This window comes from Paramormyrops kingsleyae, unplaced genomic scaffold (genome assembly GCF_048594095.1).
Source record: "Paramormyrops kingsleyae isolate MSU_618 unplaced genomic scaffold, PKINGS_0.4 ups128, whole genome shotgun sequence".
In the NCBI taxonomy this organism is placed as follows: domain Eukaryota; kingdom Metazoa; phylum Chordata; class Actinopteri; order Osteoglossiformes; family Mormyridae; genus Paramormyrops; species Paramormyrops kingsleyae.
The window spans coordinates 1-18,878 of record NW_027326066.1 but is presented as its reverse complement, the minus strand read 5'-3'; the positions used below and the strand labels follow the sequence as shown (position 1 = coordinate 18,878).

The 18,878-nt window shown below is 41.9% G+C and overlaps 2 protein-coding genes across 2 annotated transcripts; both read left to right on the top strand.

The window, feature by feature from the left end:
• Window positions 1-427: 427 nt before the first annotated feature.
• Window positions 428-5,295, top strand: LOC111847477 (uracil nucleotide/cysteinyl leukotriene receptor-like). Its single transcript, XM_072708554.1, has one exon. It carries the CDS (start codon window positions 2,454-2,456, stop codon window positions 3,357-3,359), a length of 906 nt encoding a protein of 301 aa, XP_072564655.1. The 5' UTR covers window positions 428-2,453; the 3' UTR covers window positions 3,360-5,295.
• Window positions 5,296-13,401: 8,106 nt separating this feature from the next.
• Window positions 13,402-14,255, top strand: LOC140587020 (hydroxycarboxylic acid receptor 2-like; the record flags this gene model as incomplete). Its single annotated transcript, XM_072708556.1, has 1 exon — window positions 13,402-14,255. A coding segment is annotated over exon 1 (854 nt), but the record flags the coding sequence as incomplete, so codon positions are not given.
• Window positions 14,256-18,878: the final 4,623 nt, after the last annotated feature.

Genomic DNA, 18,878 nt, shown 5'->3' with positions numbered 1-18,878 from the left:
CATCTCTAGACTTACGATGGTATTTTAATAAAGTGGAATTTAATAATGTAGATTAAGAAACATATACGGCGCGCTGGAGAACAAAGAGAGGAAAAGGTAAATATATACGTGCAATGTCGAGCTTAATACGAAGGACGTAAAACAGAATTGACCTAGTCTATAATTTATAAGAACGCAAAGGATATTCAGAAGGATATTTAAAATATACTTTTAAGAAAAACCGAGGGGCTGTTTTTTCGTGTGTGGAAATGAAAAAGACTCCGTTTGGACACAATGCGTCTAATGCACAAATCACTGGTACTGGATAGAAGAATTCATCATTTGTACGCGTGAAAGATCCTCAAGATGGGCTTCTATAACGAAGTTTCTGAACCTGGTCCTGATTTAAGCTTAAGTTGGCTACTTATTCGCAGCTTCCGATTCATTTGGCTTCTTATTCGACAGCGTCTCGTTTTGCGACTGAAGTTAGCTCCTTATTCGCGGCTTTAGTAGCGGGAGCGTTCACGGTGGTGAAAGCTGCGCAATTTATCATTGAGAAATTTTCTAAGTGAATTTCAACGTTGGAACTTACACATACAATGAAAATGATTTTCATGAAAATTATTGGTATTTTTTCTTAAAGTACGCGGTCCACGCGTTCACTTTTTTATTTATAATTGTATTTATTTATTGATTCATGTAAATGCACCATGTTCATAACGCTGTATGCCGGTGTATATTGTTGTATTAACAATAAACCTCTCTTGCAATATGACACCTGAATAAAACATCATATTCTTCTCAATACACAACAGGTACCTCATTATATAAAAAAGTGAAATTGTGTTGACCCAGATTGATTTAACACGGTAAAAATCAGATATTGTACACATTAGTTTAAATCAGCTGCCAGGTTTCCAGTTATTTTGGAGGCCTAAACCTCTCTGGACCGGGCAAATATGAACTTCTCAGTACACATCAGGCACCCAACTATATAGAAAAAGTGACATTGTCCTGGCCCAGACTGATTTAATACTTTAAAAATCAGATGGAAACGAAGCATGTCATACTGTAATGCACAGTGAATGAGAAGCCAGGTTTCCATGCCCATTGATATACCTTAAACCTCTCTGGGCAGTAGGATCACACATGCAATAATACAATGCCTGGATTGGCGAGCTCAGGACGAGGAGGCACTATGTACACCACAGATGAGGAGCAGACGAGAGGCACCTGGGATCATCCACACGAGGGCTGAAACGAGAGGCACCTGGGATCATCCACACGAGCGCTGAAACGAGAGGCACCTGGGATCATCCACACGAGGGCTGAAACGAGAGGCACCTGGGATCATCCACACGAGCGCTGAAACGAGAGGCACCTGGGATCATCCACACGAGCACTGAAACGAGAGGCACCTGGGATCATCCACACGAGCGCTGAAACGAGAGGCAGGGTTAAACAAGGAACAGGTGTGGCTCATTAGCGCCACACCACGGGGGAACACAGGGGAAAAAATCATGTGGGGCGTGACAGCACCCACCTCTCAATATATGGTAACATCAGTGTTCGTACCTCTGAAAAGGTCCAGTGATAAAAATGTATTATTGTTCTTATTCCACAAAATAAGATAATTTGCGCAAAAAATTGCAAAAACAAAAAGTAGATAATGTCCCACTCACACCTCACAGTTTTGGGACAAAGAGCAGGAGTTGGGGGTGTAATAATGGTAAATAAAAAAGTAAATATGGGGAAACTTCTAATGTTTTTACTTTACACACCTCCTTGCGTTTTATTGCCTACTTAAATTTGCCCAGCAAATCAATCTTTCATTCTCCACAAAAAAAAAAAAAACGCACTGGCAGTCTGGCAAGTTTCACGGCCGGCACTGGTGATATTAGACAAAAGTACATTGGTTATAGGTCAAATTTTCCAATTCATAAACATGGAGACACAATCAAAAAACGTTGTTCTTGCTCCGCTCTAAATATCAAGGATACATCGGTTGCATCCTTGCCAGGAGACCAGTCCCATAATTCATTACTCCCCTGGTTCTTTCTTGGGAAGCAAATTAGCAATACCACTCTTTCCAGATCCACAAGTATGATCTTTGCATTCTTGGTCTAGACTGGATTAGGAACTAAAAGGAGTCCCTCCAAGGGATTACAATTGGACCCAGTTCTTGTGGTGTGAATACAACAAAAGGTTCTGGTTCCTGAAAAAAGTTCCCGTGGTGTGAAAGCACCCCAAAGGTAGGCGAGTACCTGGAAGTGCAGTACGTTTATTACTCTAATCCAAAAATGGACATTTGCTAATAACAGTGCTATTATTTGTTTATCACTAGCAGTAACAGCTGGAAAAAATAGTGTACCTAATATTAATTTTGTTTTTTTTCTCCCTGTGTATTAACAGACTATCTGTTTCTAATCTTACCTGAGGAACTATCCAAGGAAGCTTCCTCATAGCTGGTCAGCATGGAAATTCACTACATCAACAACTCTGTTATATTTATAAGTAAACAGTTCAATGCCTCAGGTCAGGAATTGACCTTATTTAAGCAGTGCGAACACATGCCTGCCATGATCATTTTTTATTTGAGCCTGCAGTATGTTAACATGTTCTTGGGAATCCCAGCCAACTTGATGGTTTTGTGGCTTCTGCACAAAAACAAAGCGGACTCCTCGACCTCAGACATCTTTATTTGGCACCTGGCTGTTCTGGACACCCTCTTCTGCCTCATCCCTCCTCTGGAATTGGCCAACATCATGTACCTGACAAGCAGCAGCCTCCGGTACGTGCTACGCCTCTTCTACGGCATCAAAGACTCATCCTCGCTCTTCCTCTCCTGCATCTGCTTGGACCGCTACATGGCGGTGGTCCACCCCATTACCTTTGCGGCGCTGAAGGACCGCCAGCACCGGTCAGTGTGCGCCGCGGTTGTGTGGGTCCTCACACTGGCTTACGCGGCAGTCAAGTGCACGGGAACCATCGTAAAATTCGAGAAGGCTTTCACTGTCATGATCCTGGCCACCTTCGCTGTCATGCTGTTCTGCAACCTCTCCATACTCTTCACCCTCCGGCACTCTGGACCAGCTCGGGATGTGATGCACCCGGTCAAGAAGAAAGCCTTCAAGATGGTCCTCATCATCCAGACCATCATCATTTTCAACTATTTGCCTCCTGTGGCGCTCTTTCCATTTCAGGAGTACTTCTCTCACGATGTCTTCCACTGTTACATCAACTACCTCACCTTTGGATTCATGGATATCAGCAGCACCATCCAGCCCATGCTGTACCTGTCAAAGGAGAAGCTGTCTTGCTCACCCAGGTGCTGCTGTAAAAGGTGCTTTGACCAGGAGATGCATGAAGTCTCAACATAAAACAGCAAAGGTTTTTGGTTTATGTCTAGATTAAGTTTTTTCCGTAAGTACTGTTTTTTTGTTACAAACTTAAATGTTAACATGTAGCTACATAAATCCTCACAAATTTGCATCTTTATTATGATAGATACATAAATTATCCCTGTCATCCTCGCACAAAGTGCAGAAGGCTTCAATACTTGATGTCAAAGAAAAACTGTACATTTGACAGGTTCATTTTGGAATTCCAGGTCTCTGTGTTCTTCATAAACAAACAGCTTTCATTACTTGTCAACTGTTTTAAGAACAGGTAACATTAAATAAATTGTACTTTGAATGTTTTTCTGTTGCACTTGCTGGTCCTTGAATAGTCTTAATAGGTTTTTACTTTGTTAATAGTTATATATGCAGTTGTGTACCCATTGGATTGCTCCTGCTCCAAAACTGCTTATATTTGTACCTGGACATTCACTGGAATCTCAGCTTAACTGTGCTTATGGCTAATTGACTCCTAGCTGTGCATGTCTGTTAAATATGTAAATATAATGTGTGACGCATGGTGCATGCTGGGTTCCATCTGAACTCGCAACTTGGAAATCCCGAGTTCCTAGTCGGAAATTTCAAATAGAATGCCCCCCTGAAGTCAGAATTCTGACTCGTATTTGATGAATATACTGTATCAGATACTAGATTGTAACAAAATACTTTTTTTCTTAATGGGAACTTCAGTCAGTCATTACAAAGCAGCCTTCCTGCCTAATTAGTTTGATTATTTTTATTTGACAGCACAAACATATTTCAGGCTTGCCTGTATCATAAATTTCTGTCTGCAGCCTTTGGAGAGGGAAGAATATTTACTCGTCCTTCTGCTTTTCAATCAGACTCTCCATCTAATAACAGATACATGGATGCTGGGGTTAGTCTGGGCTGTAATTCACCCCTCTGCACCTTTCACGGTGTGTTGACCACATGCAAATATGAAGACTTTTCAACATTCACCCTAATGACCCACTAAGACCATTGGACAGCCACCATCAAACACAGCAATCTGATTGGAGGTTTCCACCTCTTCTGATTTGTCCATAAGTTACATCTAATTATATGTCAAACACAATCTCACAGTACAGCACTGCGTGGATCAGATAAAGGCCATAACCTACCTACAGCACATATAAAGTATCTAAGGTTAAAGCTGCAGACTCAGTGTGGATCTAAGCACATCTGTGACACGCCTACCTGTACCAACTCTAATTAGATGCACTACATCCACTAGCCATGTATGTTTCTATACATTTACAAATGATGATGTATGCAGCAGAACAGGGATGTAAGGTACAACACATCACACACGGCACACACACTACGGGGATTTGCTCTGTCTGTTTTGGTTGCTGATTCTGAGCCTCAGGGCCACTGATATTCTCTTCGTTTAGAGCAAACGCCTCGTCGCCCATGTGGATTCTCATATGCTTTTTCAGGATGGAGCGAGATACAAGCAGGAGAAATAGATGGTTTGTGCTTTAGAAAATCATGCAAATCATAAACATGTAGCAAAGCTGGGAACAATATTCTAGTGGATGAAACAAACATAAATATTGTGGCCCCGGTACATGGCTTTCATACGCCAGTAGGGGCAAACTTTGCCAGGACTGTGGAGTTATGCAAATATAGTATGTACATTTGCATTGCCCATATCCTTCATGCTGGTTGTGTATTTGTTTAATATTGTTAGTTCTGTCCTTTAAAGTAGTGATTATATTGAACCCTGTTTCCTCCGTTGTACCTGTGTAACGTGTTACCTGCTCCTCATGTCTCTCGCTACCCAAATATTTGTTCACCGTATGTTGCTATGCCAGTAAAATTGTAACCTCTGTCATATTTCATATGTTATATGTAGTAGTGTTAACAGAGATAAGTGCTTCAGCTATGTGTTGTGTCCTTTTCAAGACAGCTAATAAAGAACAACTAATAAAGCATTCCCTGCGTCCTGCCTGCAACTCGGAAATGGCACATTTATTTGGAAATACTATGCATAAACAAATTCATATTCAAAGTAAGTATGTTGGTAGTTTATATAGCACCTTACAAGATCAAATGTCACAAAGTGATTCACAGAAAATAAAACAAAGATATTCAAGCGTATATAAAATATGAAGCCCTTAAGAGGACATGGGAGGAGAAAAAAGTAATGGAAGAAGGGTTCTGTATGTGATAAAAGGCCTATCAGTAAAAAAACAAGTTTTCAGACTCTGTTTAAGAGTCCACACCGGACCTGGAACCTGTGGATGTAATTTAACTGCTAAACTGTCATGAAGTTTAGGGTTACATGGATGATGATTTTATAAATGACGCTCACAGGTAAATGCATCTACATTTTTATATGCTTGCACATGGATAGGACACTCAGTTACTGTAGCCTTATGAATGAAGAGGTTAGCAATAACATTTAACAGAAATGTGCCTGTTAAGTTAGTTTCAAAACAGACCTAAATGTAGCTCAGCTGGGCACTAAATGTGAGTTTGTATATGTCACCAGGTAAGACCTGACCTAAAGTTTACTGCAATGAATTCTCATTAGATAAGACACTTATGAAAGGGGTATGACAAAAATACGACTCTTCTTATAAAGGATTATAAAAACGATAGAAGAAAACCAGAAAAAGTGAACGTTGACAGCTTTTACTGTATGCATGGTTATGGAGGAGGGATGGAGAGAAACCTAAAAGATTTATGCTTAGGCTACTTATAACGACAGTCGTGATATTCGTGTTAATTTGCAGTCAGCAGTTGGCATTTGTGTCCATGCTGTTATCCTGAAGGATGCACTTCAAAACCTTTTTCAAAGTCTTCCAAGTCGATTAGTCTAGATGGACAGCCTTGTCCATCTCTAAGCATATGATGATGTTTTAATAAATAGTGCTATTTAATTTGAAAAGGCAGTGATTTGTAAATTTACTTTGTCTTGTATTTCATTGCAGACAGTATGAACACAAGATTTCATGTGTTTTCTGGTCAACTCTGTTTGTAAATATTAGTGCTGGGCAACGATTAAAATCTTTAATCGTGATTAATTGCATGATTTGTCTGATTAATCGTGATTAATCGCAATGTTATGCGCAAAATTTAATAATTAATTCAAAAGTAGTGTTTTGTGCACTTTATTTTAACCCTCTGGGGTCGGCGGTCCCGCCTGACAGAAATTTCGCCAAATCATTTAAATAAGACTGCGAGTTTTTGTCATATACACATTTAAAAAACACCCTCAGAAACTTTGGACGGTCTACTTTTCAAATATATATAAGTAGAAATTGTTGCCATTTTCAGCAGCGATTCTTGTACCTGTGTCCATGGCTCAGTGTGCTAAGCCTGTCTGCCTGTAATCACAAGATCGCCAGTTCAAACCCATCCTATTTAGAACGTGAATAGCGATCTTCAGCTGAGAGCAGTCCTATACACTCCTGATGCAAGTAAGACAAAGAAAGGTGGTACAGTTTGCCTTTTTTCCTATTTAACCTAATTTAAAAAACTTTAATACTTCCAACAATGGAAGTTTTGAAAAGAAGACCGATTACAGATTTAGTCAGTGTTTTTTTCATGATTCTACATAATGATTTCAGCGAGATATAAACTGAAATACACAAGAAAGATACGCGGTTGACGATGCCCTCGTCCCGAGTGTTAATAATAGTCACTGCATCATATTTATCGCTTTCTATATTTATATGGTCACAGTTTCATTTTTCATTCCATCTACCAATAAACTGTGAAAGGGATTTTATTGTTGCTACTTTCTTGCGTTTCAATCAATATTCATTGTGAAAGCCACTGACTTTGAGGAAAAAGAGTGTCATTCCAAAATTCTAACACTTTAGTAACCAAACCACATAAAATTTCAGAATGTCTCTTTCACCTATGTGTAGCCAACCCCTGTGTCTAAGCTTCAGAGCTCAAAAGTCTTACCTAGAAATGTCTATAATGTGATTTTTTACAATTTCTCAGCATGTCTGAAAATAGGTTTTTGAAAAGTATATGTTTAAAGATTTTAACAAAAAATAGAATAATAACATTTTAAGTGGTCTCAGATTATTGGTGCTGAGTTTGTGCTGAATAAAAGCACATGTAACAATGCAGCAGTCTTAGCCCCACCCCAAATGCTCTCATTGATTGAAACGCGTGATGAAGCCCATTCCAAGCCAGTACTGATCAACATCCCTCCCCTCCTGTGACCCATGGTTTGTAGGTGTATTCAGAGCAGAGCATGTGAGCGGAGTGGAGCGGTGAGAATTTCCGCTCCTCGCTCACGAGGCTGTTGGCTCCGCCCGCTCCTCCGCTCTAATTCGCACTAAGCCGCTCCGCTCAACACCGTTCCTCGCTCCACTAAAATTTCCTCCCGCTCCAGTCAAATCGCTCCACGCTCGCTCCAATTTAAAAGAGGGACAAATAATCTGCATGCCTTACAAAAGTCACCTTAAACCGAAGCCTTATGTCATAAAGAAATATGAGCAACGGCAACATTGCCAGTCAGAACAGAAAATATTTATTTTTAAGCAACATATAGACAACAGACAGGTTTGGCAATGGCATTCCACGCAAAAATAGGCTTAAAAATAAAGGAATCAGTGGGCTTAATAGCCTAAATATACATGCACGTTTTAAATTTCTCAATTTTTTTCTGTTGATGCTGCTGCTGCGTCTCTCTATAAAATAAAATTTCACTGACAGCGTTACGTGAAATTTAAAAAATCCTATTAGACCTACTTTGAATGACAAAATGAATTAATTTTATTACCGATCTTTACTTTATAGGCTTTTATACTTTAATTTACTATAGACTTGATATGCTACAACCATATAAAACTTGCTCGCGTTTTGCTTTGGCTTCCGCCTGTTCGTGTAGCACCCTCTCATGTTTCTGAGAAAAGTGATTAGAAAGTGAATCTTTACTCACTGAAACAGTTTCACCACATTATTGTTCTTGCTCTACATTATTGTCATCTATACGTTTTTTAAGAATAGTACACTTGTATGATTTATCAGTTTCCTTTGTGAAATACTTTGCGAATTCCATCTCGTTCCAATTTGTGTAACAGTCTTGATAATTGTACAGATGAATTCTGGGTAGATTTGGGCGCGCCTCAGAATCGTAGTGTGAGCGGTATCGGAGCGAAATTGGAGAGACAGAGTGACCGCTCCAGCCTTAATTAAAAAACCGCTTCGCGCTCTGACCAAATTCAGCCGGCTCCACTCCGCTCACATGCTCTGATTCAGAGCCAGCGAGCAACAGACTTTAAAAATAATACTACTACTAATATAATAAACTGCGTTAATTCGCGATAAAATAATTGTCGGCGTTAATAAAGTACTGCGTTAACGCGATAATAAGGCGTTAACTTGCCCAGCACTAGTAAATATATATCCATTCCTGCCTTTAAGGTTTGCAACGCATTCCAAAAAAGGTTGTGAATTAGCCACTCTGTACAACAGATTATTTGCTATATGTATTTAAGATCACAATCTTAAAGATGTAGGATGTCCATTTGTCTGCATGTTATGTTATTACTAAAGCAATACAAACTTAGGGTGACCAGATAATCCATGTCAGGGAGGACACTTTGAGCTACTTCGGGTTTTACAAACTACTTTCAAATTGAAAGGCTCCTGTGCTCGGCTAAATAGTTCAGCTCTTCTTGTGCTTTGACTGGTTTGTTTCCTTGACTGAAAGACTCATCCAGCTGTTTCACGTTAGCATTAGTGACACATGCATGATTATAGGAGACTGACCAATCAGCACACAGCAAGAGCTCAGTGCTCAAGTGAAATCCAGGTCCTTTTAATTGAAATGGTAATTTACAATTCCTGTCCTAGCTCAGAGTGTCCTCCCTGACATGGATTATCTGGTCACCCTATACAAACTAAAAAAACATGACCAAAGTTACTTGATATGGGTATTATACTGTAAATATCATGTGGTTAAATAATACTTAAAATTTTATTAAACATAATATACAAATGAAACTTCATAATGTATCAAAATGGCTCATCACTACACTACATCTGTCCTCGGTATGATGTTACACTGCAACCGGCCCTGCAAGCAGTCATCCAACTTGCAGGGAAGCAATTATTTGGGGGTTGGTGTCGGGATTGGCACTCCAGCCACTGTAAAAGAACTCACAACTGCTTGATTAAAACAAGTTAGATACTCTTTTGCTCTTCACAGGAGCAGCTCATGCTGCAGCTGCTCACATGAGGGCTGCACACACCATGAAGGGGATGGGGGAAGGCATTCGGGAGCCCCATTCCTGGACGAGTTGAATCCGTTGGAGAACTAATAGGGTCAGGCCTGTTGGGGATCAGTACTGGTGTGGTGCTGAGGCTTTGCCTGCTGTATGGCAGAACTCAGGTCCAAGTCTGAGGTGGCCCATCCGGGTTGGCGCATGGAACGTCTTGTCTCTCCGGCAAGATGATCATCTTTCTCTGCTGTCTGGGGAGCTTCGTATCTGATGTCACTCCTTTCAACGAGCGTATCATGAGACTCAGGCTAAGGCACTCTTGTCTGTTGTCTCAGTGTATGCTCTGATCACGGTGAATGATGTCTCGTTGAGGGAGACATTTTACTCGCAACTTCGCTCAGTGGTTGAAGAGTGCCCACGAGGTGACACTCCTCTGGTCATGGGTGACTTCAATGCGACCACTGACACTGACAGGGCTGGCTATGAGGATTATGTTGGTCCCCATGGGTCTGGAGACCGTGGTAAAAGTCCATGTTCCAGGTCAGGGGCTGTGGGTCGCTGAATTCTGTTTCCAACTCCCAGAGCCGCATCATTGGACTTGGTACTCCAATACTGGTGGTGCAGAGAAGGAGATCGATCACATCCTTGTGGGCAGTCACTGCAGGTTCCTGCAGGGTCTACAGAAGTGCACAGTTTGTGAATTCTGACCACAGACTTGTAGCTACTTGTACTAAGATTCAGCTAAGATCCAGTAGGCTACCACCTACTGGGAGAATGAGGCTGGATATAGCCAGACTCCAAGATCAAGCTGTTTCTGATGAGTTTGCATGCAGTTTGTGTGAGGAACTGGCAGACTTGGGTGCGACTGCTGACACTGTGATGTGGGAAACCTTCCGTGATAAGACCCTAAAGGTTGCTGAAGGCTGTTTTGGTGTTGCCAGTGTTCCCAGAAGAAGGTCTTTTATCTCACAGGGCACCCTGGATATTATTGAGAGGAGTCGCTGCGCATGACTTAGTGGCAACTCCAGTCTGTACTGGGATCTGAGGACAGCTGTGAGTGCTCTGAGGGCAGATAAGGAGGTGTTTGTTAGATGATTTGTGAGCAGGTGACACACCATCTGTGGCCTAGTGACCCATGTCCTGCTTACAGAGGAATCGAAGCATCTGAATCTGTTCCTCGGAGACTTGTAGTCAGGGCTGGTGATGGGACGGTCCTTACGGATGACACTGCAGTTGTGACGAACTGGGCCAGCTACTTTGAGCAGTTGTTTAAAGCTGACCCTTCAGCTAGGATGTTTGACATCTCTGGGTCTACGATTCTCGAAGCTGATCTTCCGATCAGTTGTGGTAGTGAATCAGCTGTGGGTAGGGAAGGCCGCAGGGATCTGTGGTATCCGGGGTGAACTTCTCCAGGCTGGTGGTAAGGCTGTCCTACTGGCATTACAGGCAATCTTTGCTTCCAATTGGGAGTCAGGCGTCATCCAAACTGACTGGAAAACGGGACTTGTAGTCCTTATCTGGAAAGGGAAGGGTGATCGCCTGGATTGTGGCAACTTCAGGGGGACAACACTGCTTTCAGTACTGGGTAAAGTCCTTGCTAGGGTCATCCTTAACAGGATCCGTGATCACTTGCTTGCCTGTCACCGACCGTTGGCCTGTACTATGAAGCGGGTTTACTGGCTTATCAGGGTAACTTTGCGAGTAACTTCATGGCGTGTGGTGTAACTTCACAATTAACCTATACTACGAAAGGTGGGTAGGTTTTACTCAAAGCATGCTGCTATGGCAATTTACGCTAAGTCTCAAACCTGCTCCGAGCAATTTTTGTTCTTTAAGTCGAGGTTTCTGTGTAAGCCAGCCCTATATGAGCACCGCCCCTCCAACTACAATTTCTCCGAAGACAATGCCGGCGTACCTGGATGATCCATATGACATTAGCGTGGAAATCGTGAGGGGCTCTCTGTCAATATGTATGAAATGGAGCAATGGCATATAATATGCATACAATGTATTAATTAATAACTGTTAGAGAGAAAGTTATTCTGAAAACCCAAGGGGTGTGCATTGTTCCCTGTTGTCCACTGATCAAAGCACACTTCACTAGATGTGCCTGTCTTGTCTAGTTTTAAAGTTATTAACCCATTCATGTATTGTCCCATTGCACATTATACGGATACATTCGAACATTCAAAAATTAATAAAAATTCGTACGTAAAGCAATCTGGGAAACAAAGGAGTGTGCAACAGTTGCCATGAACCCAAAATGCTAAACCCCCATGTCATTACAGCTGACTGGGCTTATTATATTAGCTATTAACACGATTTGGCACAAATCACAAAATGGTTTGAAGTGCCAAAATAACTGGTGTGCATCGATGTCTGTGTACTGGACATCACGATTCTGTCATTAAAAACGCCCCACCTTACTCCCGTTAAATGTTATTAAAGCCAGAAAATTGAATATCGAATATGGTAATAGGGGTATGTTCTCGCTCCTACTCTGTTCAGTTCCTGTATGGACTGAGTGCTGGGCAGGGTCGTGGGGTCCAGGGGCTGTGGGGCGTCTGCTGGTGAAGAAAAATGTACTGATCTTGACTTTGCTGATGATGCCGTAATCTTAGCGGAGTCAATGGAGGCTCTGATTGGGGCTCTCGAGAGACTGGGAGAGGAGTCTGAGTGTCTGGGTTTGCGGGTGTCCTGGATAAAGGCCAAGATCCAGGCATTTAGTAACTTCTTAGGCTCAGCCATCAGTAGTGTGTGTCTGCGGGGAGAATGTCAACCTTGTCAAGAGATTTACCTCAGCAGCGACATTCATGGCTCTGGTGACTCTTCCTATGGAGGCAGCAGACGGGTTGGAAGAGCATGGGGGGGTCATGAGGTCGCTGGAAAGGGGTGTGTGGTGCTCCGGGGGTTGGCACCGGACCATGTATCTGCCTGGGGGATCGCCGGCAGGGATCTCGAGGAGTCTCGCTGTGTGGTAGGTGCGGCAACACGGTGCATCAGTGCATGTTCCCTAACCTGACCTGACTACAAGTAATATTCTTGCTTATTCATTCATAATTTCCCCGTGAAAATGCATTAAAATATCAAGTTATTCACAGATTGCATTTAACACACATCTTTTCTCTAGCAAAATCTAGTTAGTAAGTAAAGATTTCGCCACAGTACCTTAAGCAAAACAAGTAAAAATACAAAAACACGGGATAGAAATCAAGGAATCATTTAGGAATATCTCATCCACAGGAGAAGTGAATGTCTAAGCAGAGCTACTAATCAAATTGATGAAAAGCATGATATTTAGTGCAAAACTGACCTTTTATTAAACTTCACTTTGATTCTTTTAATAAATTTTGGGACATTAAGAATAAAGGGTAACATTGAAGGCAGTAGAGCTACGGTCTGGCAAGGTGCAATATGGACATAAGGAGAAGCTGGGCTCTGGCAAGATGCGATCTGGATACAAGGCGGCGAAGCATTGCTCAGGCAAAGTGCGATTTGGACGTTAGGAAGTGGAGCTGGACATTATCTATATTTAAACCCAGCCCATCTCCCAGTTCCAATTCTCTTGCTCACCAGTATTTTAGAATAGCTTTCCAGGAATCATTTGCATACATGCAGGAACCTCGAGGAAGTACTGTAGAAGGGAGAACACTTCCTCTATTAATCTGATACAAAGAAGTACATTTGATAATCTGTCATTAGCAGTGACAGCTACAATTTAGTGCAGCAAATAATAATTCTGATTTTTTTACCCCTGTGTATTAACAGACTACTTGTTCCTAACCTTACCTGAGGAACTATCCAAGGAAGCTTCCTCACAGCTGGTCAGCATGGAAATTCACTACATCAACAACTCTGTTATACTTATAAATAATGGGTTCAATGCCTCAGGTCAGGAAGTGACTATATTTAAGCAGTGCGAACACATGCCTGCCATCATCCTTTTTTATTTGGGCTTGCAGTTTGTTAACATGTTCTTGGGAATCCCAGCCAACTTGATGGTTCTGTGGCTTCTGCACAAAAACAAAATGGACTCCTCCACCTCAGACATCTTTATTTGGCACCTGGCTGTTCTGGACACCCTCTTCTGCTTCATCCCACCCCTGGAGTTGTCTGCCATCATGTATCTGACGAGCAGCAGCCCCTGGTACGTGCTACGCTTCTTCTACGGCATCAAAGACTCATCCCCATTCTTCCTCTCCTGCATCTGCTTGGACCGCTACATGGCGGTGGTCCACCCCATTACCTTTGCGGCGCTGAAGGACCGCCGACACCGGTCAGTGTGCGCCGCGGTTGTGTGGGTCCTCACACTGGCTTACGCGGCAGCCAAGTGCGCGGGAATCATTGTAAAATTCGAGAAGGCTTTCACTGTCATGATCCTGGCCACCTTCGCTGTCATGCTGTTCTGCAACATCTCCATTCTCTTCACCCTCCGGCACTCCGGACCGGTTCGGGACGTGATGCACCCATTCAAGAAGAAAGCCTTCAAGATGGTCCTCATCATCCTGACCATCATCATTTTCAACTATTTGCCTCCTGTGGCGCTCTTTCCATTTCAGGAGTACTTCTCTCACGATGTCTTCCACTGTTACATCCACTACCTTGCCTTTGGATTCATGGATATCAGCAGCACCATCCAGCCCATGCTGTACCTGTCAAAGGAGAAGCTGTCTTGCTCACCCAGGTGCTGCTGTAAAAGGTGCTTTGACCAGGAGATGCATGAAGTCTCAACATAAAACGACAACAGAGGCTTGTGGTTTTTATTTTGCTGAACGTTTTATACCCAAGGTTCTTGCAGGTTTCAGTAAGTTAAATTTAAGACCTTTTTAAGAACTTTTAAGACCATTATGAGTAAAATTTAAGACCAACATGATGCATTACTAGAAACATTCAAATGATACCAGAAATTCTCATATTTTATGTCACTCATATCCTTAGCCCAACATCCACATATCATATGTGTTTACAAAGTGCGTTTTAAAAAGTTCACATTTGTTTAAAGCATGTGGGAGTGGTATTTTAAAGCTTAAACTATAAAAAAGTTATATTTTTATAGTTTTATATATACCCTGATGGGTCTGGAACGTAACTTCCGCTGATGGGTCTGGAACGTAACTTCCGCGATAGGCGGGGGATCCAGACCCATCAACGATAGGTGAAAATCTGCGATATAGAAAGACCATATACATAAACTTTTTTATAGTTCAAGCCTTAAAATATATAGTGATCCCCCGCCTATCGCGGAAGTTACGTTCCAGACCCATCAGCGATAATGAAAACAACTGGAAACAGGGGTTAACGAGGGGGTGTGGCACACGGGAGGAGCGGACGAGCGGGGCAGGACATACTGCACTTTTAATCAGATTTTTTAGATTTTCTAAGCAATTTTTATTCAAATAAGTTTTTCTTCATCTCTATTTTGCTTTTTTGTCTTGGTGTAACTTTTTAAAATCTTGTTTTTATAAAGCACATTAAATAAACCCTGTGTATAATAATAAAAACTTGCCTTACCATAAGGAGACCGAGAAACGTTCTCCTCAAGACCACACGAACAACTGAAAACTATATGCTGGAAACTAAGACATTCACAAGGTAACTCCATGAAAAGCTCTGTAAAAGTAGAAATGTGTTTATTTTATGGTAAGACAACGTGAGCCAACTGGCTAGTAGTTGGCTTTTAATTGAAAATATTCACTCCAGTCATCAGAGAAAAAAGTTACTAACGCACTACATCAAAATATTTACATTGCAATAATGTATGGCATGAAATAAACTTGTAACTATGATCCTACACTATATCATTCAGTAATACAAATAATAAAACAACATACCGTTCACATTGGCCTCAAGAACTAAGTTAGCGCTTGATTCCCCTGCACTTCCTGTTGTGGCTGAGCGTGCACCTGATGTCAGTGGCTGAAAGTGCACGTTCTGCAGCCAGACCCTTCTCAAACTGTTTGTTTGCCTAGCTGCAGTGATCACGCAATGGGATTTGTAGTTTTATTACCACGCAGACACCGGTGCAGACCAGAAAACACAACCAACGGATTAGTTTTACTATTTTATTTTCTGCGGACAATGCTTTTTGGGAATTAACGGAGGTAAGTATTTTAAGACTTGGGTAAATTAAATTTAAGACTTAGGATGAAAATCTGGGCATTTTATGGCCTTAAATTTAACTTTCTGAATTTTAGACTTTTTAAGACCCTGTGGGAACCCTGTATACCAGAAGTACTAGTTCTTTAATGTTGCAACCTCGAATGTTATCATGTAGCTATATTTAACCTTACAAATCTGCATCTTTGTTAGATATGTAATCCCACTCATCCTCATACAAAGTGCAAAACGCTTAAATCCTTGATGTCAAAAAAACTATATTTGACCAATTATTTTTATAATCACAGGTCTCTGCGTTCTTCATAAGTAAACAGCTTTCATTCCTTGTAAACTTTTGTGCAGATATAATTTTTTTATGAACAGGGAACAGTAAATTGTAAACAGTTCATGCTTAGATTCTGTTTTCCTTCAGGCGCTATTAATGCTTTTCTAAAAGTGCCATAAAAACCTTTATTGTAGTGAATTCTACTAAAACTAAAGTTATTATGCACAATATACTAATGTAAAAAATAAACTTTATTTAACATTAATAGTGAAAAATTCTGGGAAACATGAAATTACACTACTCAGTTCAGATATCCTGACCCAGAACATCACATCCTGGTATGGAAATAGCCGTGTCCAGGACTTAAAGGGACTGCAGAGGGTGATTCGGGCAGCAGAGCGCTGCACCAGATCTGCTCTGCCGTCTCTGCAGGACATATACACCAGGAGATGCCGGAGCAGAGCAATCAGGATCATCAAAGACACGACTCACCCCAGTAGCAGTCTGTTTGAGCTGCTGAAATCAGGCAGGCGCTTTAGAAGCATTACGGCAAAAACAGAGGCTCAGGAGGAGCTTCTATCCTCATGCCGTAAGACTTCTCAACCAGGACATGACACCACTACCTCTCAAATATCATACAGCAGATACGTAAACTGCTGTATGATATTTTTTTCCCACTCTTTAAGGCAACTTCAATGCACACTGCACTTTGCACATCACCTTATGCGTCACCACTTGCCACTTTTTTGTATTTTGTATTTTGTATATGTTGGATATTTTGTTAATTTTTTATTCTTATTGTCTGCACTTTATATTTATATTATCTTATCTGCACTTTTTTCTTTTTTTACTCTTTCTTTCTCTTTTTGCACAGTCTTTGGATCGGTCAGGGTTCATTTCACTGCATGTTGTACTTGTTCTAACTATGTATGTGACAAATAAAGAATCTTGAAATCTTGAATATCACATACAAAATACTTTTTTTCTTAATGGGAATTTCAGTCAGTCATAAAGTCATAAGCTTTCCTACCTAATTAGTTTGATTATTTTTGACAGCACAAACATATTTCAGGCATTTGCCAACCCTAATGACCCACTACGACCATTGGATGGCCACCATCAAACACAGCAATCTGACTGGAGGTTTCATCCATCAATTATATCTAATCATATGTCAAACACTTAACCTCACAATACTACAGGACTGTGTGGATCAGATAAAGGCCATAACCTACCTACAGCACGTATAAAGTATCTAAGGTTAAAGCTGCAGACTCAGTGTGGATCTAAGCACATCTGTGACACGCCTACCTGTACCAACTCTAATTGGATGCACTACACCCAATAGCCATGTATGTTTCTATACATTTACAAATGATGATGTATGCAGCAGAACAGGGATGTAAGGTACAACACATCACACATGGCACACACACTACGGGATTTTATTCCATCTGGTTTGGTTGCTGATTCTGAGCCTCAGGGCCACTGATATTCTCTTCATCTTGAATAAAGACGTCGTTGCCCAGGTGGATTCTCATATGCTTTTTCATGGTAGGGTGACCGCTGTAGCTCTTCACGCAGTAGGTGCAGGAATACAATTTCTCTTTTGTGTGATCCTGCTTGTGCCTCTTACGGTGTCTGGATCGGCTGAAGCTCTTGCCACAGTAGGAACAGCTGTAGAGCTTCTCTCTGAAGGTCTTCCCACAAACACTAGTTGTCTCACCCATATGAGTTTGGAGATGCACTTTGAGCTGGTTGTGTTCACTAAAACTTTTCCCACAGCGGGGGCAACAATATGGCCTTTCCTCAGTGTGAACTCGCTTGTGTATCTGAAGCTGCCCGGGGTGTCCGTAGCTCTTGATGCACAGGTTGCAGCTGAAAGGCCTCTCACCCGTGTGGGTGCATTTGTGGATGTGAAGTAAACTTTCTCATCGACGTGGCTCTGCAGATGCACCTTCAGTGAGCCGATCTTGCTGAAGGTCTTCTTGCAGAGGGTGCAGTGATAGAAGCCCTGTACGTTTTCGCTCAGCTCAGAGGCACCCAGGCTCAGGGTAGATGCAGACGTCTGAAGTGAGTCACATGTCTACCTGCCTGCTTTGCACCCCCTCTTCCTCTGACCCCCCAGCAGCCACCCCCATGCCTGTGTACTCCTGAAAAATATGACCGTTGGCAGAAAACTCTGGATCTCTTCTCCTCTCATCACAGTACAACTCAATGGATTCTCAATGGGACACCTCTCTTACTCACCAGACTTAACGCTCAAAAGGCTGTCAGACACAATGGTGGCATCACATCAGAGTCACTTTCCTGGGAGCCAGTCTCTGGACAGCGTGGGGACTGCGGGTCAGAGGAATATTTTGGTTTCAGGTAGTCAAGGTTGTGGCTCTCCATTTTGAGAGGAGATGATGTTTTGGTGAGGTCCATAATAGAGCCATCCTCCAAATCTGGGTCACTCTTTAGATAACCAAGGGTTACGGTTGAAACGGCAACACTGGATATTCCCTTAACTCCTGCTTCTAAGCTGAGAACTGAGCCAATGGGCTTTCCCTGCAAGTATTCACGCTAGTCAGCAGGACACCGTTTGCCAGGTGTCTTTGGGGCAGAGTTTGGAGTTGAGATGAACACTATCCTTAACTTCTGGTTCTGTAACACAGAGGAATGCAGTAGTAAGCATTGCAAAAGCTGGCAAATAAAAGCTTAAGTTTGCCTTATGGCTATCTTCCCATCCTGAGGTTTGATGGAACGAGACCAATGTGTTGCGACCCTTCTCTCTAGTTGGTGCAAGTATGATGCTGGGGAAGAGGTAGGTCACTGTAGGTCGAACAAGCTTGAGTTGGATCTGCATGTTGTGATCAGCTCTGAGTTGGATTAAGTAATAGGGAATCGCAGTACATTCTCCATTCTACCCCTCCATGTCATGTT